Source organism: Aptenodytes forsteri, unplaced genomic scaffold (assembly GCF_000699145.1).
Source record: "Aptenodytes forsteri isolate BGI_AS27 unplaced genomic scaffold, ASM69914v1 Scaffold54, whole genome shotgun sequence".
NCBI classification, from domain to species: domain Eukaryota; kingdom Metazoa; phylum Chordata; class Aves; order Sphenisciformes; family Spheniscidae; genus Aptenodytes; species Aptenodytes forsteri.
In genome coordinates, this window is record NW_008796044.1 from 4,806,002 (window position 1) to 4,811,931 (window position 5,930).

General features: G+C 40.2%; 1 protein-coding gene across 2 annotated transcripts; it reads right to left on the reverse strand.

The window, feature by feature from the left end:
* Positions 1-153: 153 nt before the first annotated feature.
* CCNG1 (cyclin G1) lies at positions 154-5,274 on the reverse strand. 2 transcript variants are annotated; one of them, XR_657893.2, is made up of 7 exons: positions 5,011-5,274; positions 3,707-3,960; positions 3,031-3,109; positions 2,850-2,948; positions 2,419-2,613; positions 2,123-2,338; positions 154-1,756 (listed from the first exon to the last, which is right to left on the reverse strand). XR_657893.2 is itself a non-coding variant. In XM_009285712.2 (6 exons), exons 1-5 carry the CDS (start codon positions 5,272-5,274, stop codon positions 2,422-2,424), a joined length of 888 nt encoding a protein of 295 aa, XP_009283987.1. In that variant the 3' UTR covers positions 154-1,756; positions 2,419-2,421. The 2 variants fall into 2 exon arrangements, 1 of the variants encoding a protein (XP_009283987.1); XM_009285712.2 differs by lacking the exon at positions 2,123-2,338.
* Between the last annotated feature and the right edge of the window lie 656 nt (positions 5,275-5,930).

The window sequence follows — 5,930 nt, forward strand, 5'->3', positions numbered from 1 at the left end:
TAACCAAAAAAAAAAAAAAAAAAAAAAAAAAAAAAGAAAAACATCTCCATAATCTCTTACCTCTTGCCTGGAAGTTTTCCAGGTACTGTTCAGATATGTCACTTTATACACCTCCTACTAAAACGTTTTATAACAAATGGAAAAAAAGTTACTCAGTTGAACACATTTCAATGTTTAATTGAAAGGTACATATCTTAATATTGAGATATGACAATTAGACTTGCACATTGCATCTTCTCCCCATATCCCAGTAGGCTGACCACACCGTTGTCCAAATCACTTGCATGCTTTTCAGAGGCCAGTACAACGCACAGATAGATAGCACTGGCAGATGCAAAAACCCAATTACATGTTATGCAGTGCAATCGCTCAAATGAGTTCACGAGAAGGCTTGATTCATCCAGTACAAAGCTTTGGTCTGAAGTCTTCTGTGAAAAGTTTAACTAGTTTGAGATATGCAAAGAATGGTTTCCCCCTCGGCTATTACCATAAAGGGGAAAGGGTTGGTTGGCTAACATCTAAGCCCACACTATGTTCAGAACATTCTGATCTCTCCTTCTCCACTAAGTCAGTTCATATGGCAATCAGTTATTAACAGCCTATCGCTAACAACCTCTGCTCCACAGTGACGCAGAATTCAAGACGTCATTAGCAACATTCCCCGAACATCTCCCTTCATCTTACGTACAATAATACACATTCTTATTATTCACTTCCTTGTTAGCACCAGAAGCTTGATATGCCTCAAGTACTGACCCGGTCTTCAGAAAAAACAGTTGTATTTTACGATGCTTAACATTAAAGAGATCAGAGTTGAAGCAATCTTCAGTGTTTCTGAACTAGATTGCTCCCACATACAGGCCAAGATGGGGCATTAGCCCCGCTCCTACTGTGCCTGTAAAAATGCACCTGTTCAGCATCAGCATTTACCTCTTGTACAGCGAAACTTTGGAAAACTGGTGTCAGATTTGGGGCAGGTGACCCAGTACTTTCCCTCAGCCTTCATTAGGTAGCATGAAGTTTTTGCACTCTATGAAGTAACTTGTAATCTCAGTAAACTACACCTCTTACAAAATCCTGAAGTTACTGATGCTGTATTAGTGACTACCTTTTACAAGGCAATGAAATAAAGTTTCTCTTTTCTCCTGCTCTAGCTACTTGACATGTTCAGTGGGTACCGCATAGCCTAGTTTTTAATGTGTGTCTATGGTAGAAGGCCAGTGCCCTGCCCAGCAGGAACATGTGGACACATGACATGGCCTAAACAGCACGTCAGGTGGACTGACAGGCATTTGCTATTGTCATTAATAATGAGCGGGATTAGTCTTGTTTGATTGAGACACTGCAGCACTGTGCTGCTGCACGTTTTCCTAGCGTCATGTAATCTTTGGAAAGTGAACCAGATTTTTAAAATTAAATACATGATTCAGCACCTGCACTTATAATATACCAAGATTAGACTACACAAGCTGCTCTACAAACTATAAGGTGTTAAAATTCCTTGTATCGGTATTGTGATATTTCACTGAACAGTAAACAGTCTAACAAATAAGACTGAAAACTGACACTGAGCGTTGTTGTAATCATCATGAAAAGAACATATTTGCTGGAAGGATCTTTAGTCTGAAATGTTACATGCTCTTTCCATGAGTTGAGTTCTTCATTATTAAGATCGTGTTTCAGACTTTGTTTCTCAAATATTCATGCGTCTGTTGACAAGGTCACAGGATGGTTCTCTCCTCATTTTATTGTACTCCTGTAAAAAAAAAAAAGTCAACTGAAGGGCTTTCTATAAGAGCCAAACAAAGCATCAGACTTTAATATAGCAAGACAACAGCAAGACAGCTGTTACAGTAAATATGTAGCCTTTGGAATTAAAGTCTAGATAAGGAAGTAGTTCACAATTTCTACAGAGCAAAAAACCAGTAATATGAATAACTGAATTACAGTTTTTAGACTTTACTAAACGGACAGTTATAAAAGTAAAACTATATAAAACTGCCTTCTTTTAAAGTGGTTTAAGTGAATGATTACAAGAAACTCATTCTAATAGGCAACTGTTTCCTCTTAGCCAATTCTTTTTAGGATAGGAGCAAGCCAAGTTTTTTCTCTGCCTTTTTACCAGTTTTACTCCACATTTTAGTTTGAATGAGGTCCCAATGTCTGTAGCACACATTTCTGCTCCCACAGCACACCAGAGGATCAGTTCTTTCTCCAATGTTCATATATTAGGTTGCCACTTCTTTAGGTACAGCACTGGCTCAAGCATGAACACGAGAACAGACCAGCCTCTATGACAGGCCTACTATGTTTATGTTACATGTCTTCAAGAGGTTACCTATATGGAATAAGAAACTTTGAGGTAATTAACAGCTAATTACTTCTACGTTATCAGAAGTTGATTTTACAAGGAGTTACCTATTATGAGCTGGTCTCTGGAATTGTAGGAAGGTGTGTTATTCTGTAGTAGCTATGTTTAAGCTGTCGTGCTGTACGTCCAGACACAATCCATTTTAATTTCTGGACATTTGGTTTGGAACACTTGCTCGAAGAATATTCTGTAAGGCACTTTAACACCAGTTCCTTCCAGAAGGTCAAATCTCTGTTGTTTATCTAAATAGCAAGACAGAATCTCATATGTTAATAACTCATTAAATCCTTATAGCATACATGTACTTTCAGCTTCTTCACATAAGATAGGAAGCCAAAGATCCCAAGCCAAATGGGAAAAAAACCCCTACCAAGCCACAAAAGAAACCAGTATGCCAATGGACCTCCCCCTTCCCCACTGTGTAGGCCCTTGCACGCATTTTTCTTCCTTCCTCCCCTGAAACTTTATCTGTACATACCTTGGAATGCAACTGCAGAAATTCCAATGCCTCTGTCAACTCCATTAGTTTTTGTTCTTCTATTTCTAGTGCCATAATAGACAGTGCCAAGACAGAAGGCTGGGGAGAGAGAAAACATTTTTAAACACCTCTTTGTTAAGTTTCAGTAGTCTTGTTGCCTTTGAGCTTTCAAGCTGTTTACCTTGGCTTTAGAAAACATGATTCTGCAGTGACATGCCTTAAGCTGGGTCTCAAGTCTCTCAAAATTAAGGTATTTTCTCCTATAATAAAAAAAGATGAGTGAATATAGAAGGAGAATGCAAGCTTGATCAAGGCAGCACCACTCTGGGAACTCAGAGAAGGAGTAAGAATATTCATTATCTAAACAAAGGCCTCATTCGTTCCAGAAGTTCTAGGGTTACAGTCAAACAGGTGTTCAGTTTTGGCAGTCCTAATGCCAAAAATAAATCTTGTGTTACACTGGGGAGAGTTGCATTGTCAAAATAGGTTTACCAACAAGGAATTTTAATGCTTACTACCAAAAGGAATCTCTTTCTAAGCCAGATTTTGAAATCTTTGCAATAAGGCAATACTTAGTGCAGCATAAGCAGAGATTTATTATACTATCATTATTGAGCAAGTTTGGTTTTTGGCTCAGAGGACAATACTCTTTAGATCACTTTATGCAAACAACATTTAAAATTAAAATATTAAACTACAGATATTCACATTTATGATATTTACCAATAAAGGGGGAAAGTTTGTGGGTTTTTTTAAGTATAGAAAGGCCAATTACTCGTGTAATTTCCCTGCTTACTTTTCTACATAGGCTTCCTGATCATATACAGTCATAGCAAAATAAGTATTACATATTTTACCTTTCACAGCTTAAATTCTCATGAATGAGTGAATGATATAGTTGTAGAAATTGGAAGGCTGTCGTAGCTTTGACTTTCCAAGACAGCTTCTCCAATACGATTTTCTCCATCCTCATCATATCAGAAACAGTGAACCTATACTGGCTTATTCGAATTAAGTCAGTGGCCAAGGGAACATTTCTCTCTTCTTCTGATGCCTTCACAGCCAAGTAGAAGCAGCTGAGTCCAACACAGCCCAAATGTTTAGGCTGTACCTAAAGAAAAGTAAATTGTTGTTACTTTCAAAGAGGAAGGCCTTTGATCAGCCATTTCAACATCTAAATACCAAACTATATAGGCACCAGTGTATTTTAGGAAAAAATTATGGGGGCAGGGGCTGTTGTTCTGTTTTTTGAAGATTGAGAAATCAGTCTTTTGTCTGGTTACATTCTTATATTTATTTAACTAAATGAGAAGACAGTTACACACTATGAGTTCTGCCTCATTCATCTAAAAAGCAAGACTGCAGAACAATATATTTTGATTGAGGTAGAACAGGTTTCTTAATGAGGTTCTATAATAGCTTAATCAGAAGCTTTTAGGACTTAAAGTGTTATACATATTGGCTTATACAAAAAAAAAATTGGGTTTTACTCTTCTCTATATATACACACACGCGCATATATACGTACATAAACTCACTTATTTTATTCCATAGGCATTACAGTCCCCATTTTTACTGCTTATTTTGGATTCACAAGTCTTTCAAATCATCATTTTCCTATCCACTCCATCTAGCTTTCTCATTTTTCTTTTAACACACAAGGAAAACAAGCTTTTGTTCTTGACCAAATAGTATAGTGGTAATCCTGTCTTGTTAGACGATTAACAACAACCCAGGTCAGCATGCCACTACCAGATTCTAAGTGCTGACCAGCATCAAGCCTCTTAATACACCCGAGCCTTACGGGTAGGTTGAAACAGCAGTAAAATAATAAGTAATTTAAAGTGTTCTTGTATACATGCAACAGGCAAGACAATCCGTCTTGACCTAACCCCTTAATATGGCCTGCATTTCCAAGCCTATGGGCATCCTGAAGTTGCAGCTGATGCCCTCTTCCTTCTCTTCTCCAGAGGAAACAGCTTTCTTAACAATACTAAAATATGAACAGGGAAAGACATTTTTTAGCTCTTGCAAAACCAGAATCTCTGCAAGGAGCTTAACCTTTAGCCATCTAAACCCAAGACATTCTAACTTATAATAGGAACAAGGTTGCAATGAGCAGAAGCTAATGACTGAGAGCTTATAGTTTAAAAAGCCATACCTTCATTTTTGACAAGAATCTATCTAAGAAATTCACAGCTAGTGAAAACGTCTCTGTATGGAAGCCAAAGAACTGCGTTAAGCTGAGGAGATCTTTCACTTCAAAGTCTCGCAGCCTTGCAGTCATTCGGAGGCCATTATCATGAGCAGATTCAATCAGCCTCAGGCCAGAGGCCTTTGGCTGACATCTTAACTCCTGTTCCAACAGGGCTGTGAGCTGGTACAGCAGTTCCTGAGCTTCAGTAGTTACAAGTGTTTCAATCATCTGTAACGAGAAACAAATGTAAGTGTATCAAACAACTAAAGGGGGGAAAACTTACAAATTTACACTTGTCTCTAAAGCAAAGATAGGAACTTTCCTTTCTCTGTAGGTATGTGGACTGCTCATTTGTAAGTCTAAGTTTTTGCCAATTAGCAACGCACGTGGAACACTAGGAACGGATAGCGATATAGATAATGGAAGGTGAACGTGTTGCTGGTGAAAGTTAATTCCAGTTTGTTGTAGGTGTCAGGCACACACCGGCGCCATCAGCGCTCGGCCCGCTGACCAGCCAGTCACACAGCATACGCAGGCAGCGAAGCTCCCCCTGTACTGAGCGAGCTGGGCCCGGCCAGGGCTGTCAGCTAGGAGGCTAGAGTGGGTGCAGCCACCCTTCTGCTCACCGCAGTAGTATTTTTCAACTCAAAACTCCAGAATTACACCGCTCACCTCGGGGACTGGGGGGGCTGGGGGGCACCCCCGGCCGAGCCAGCACCAGGCCAGAAGGCTTCACAACCGTGGCCCACCGGACCCCGGGTAGTCCCACGTAAAGGTGCCCGCGGCTGTGCCCGGCACACCCCAAGCCCCGCAGACAGCTCCTGTCGCGCACCCGTCCGGCCCCCGCCGCCCTCGGGCCCAGCAGCGGCGGCGGGGCCCAGCGG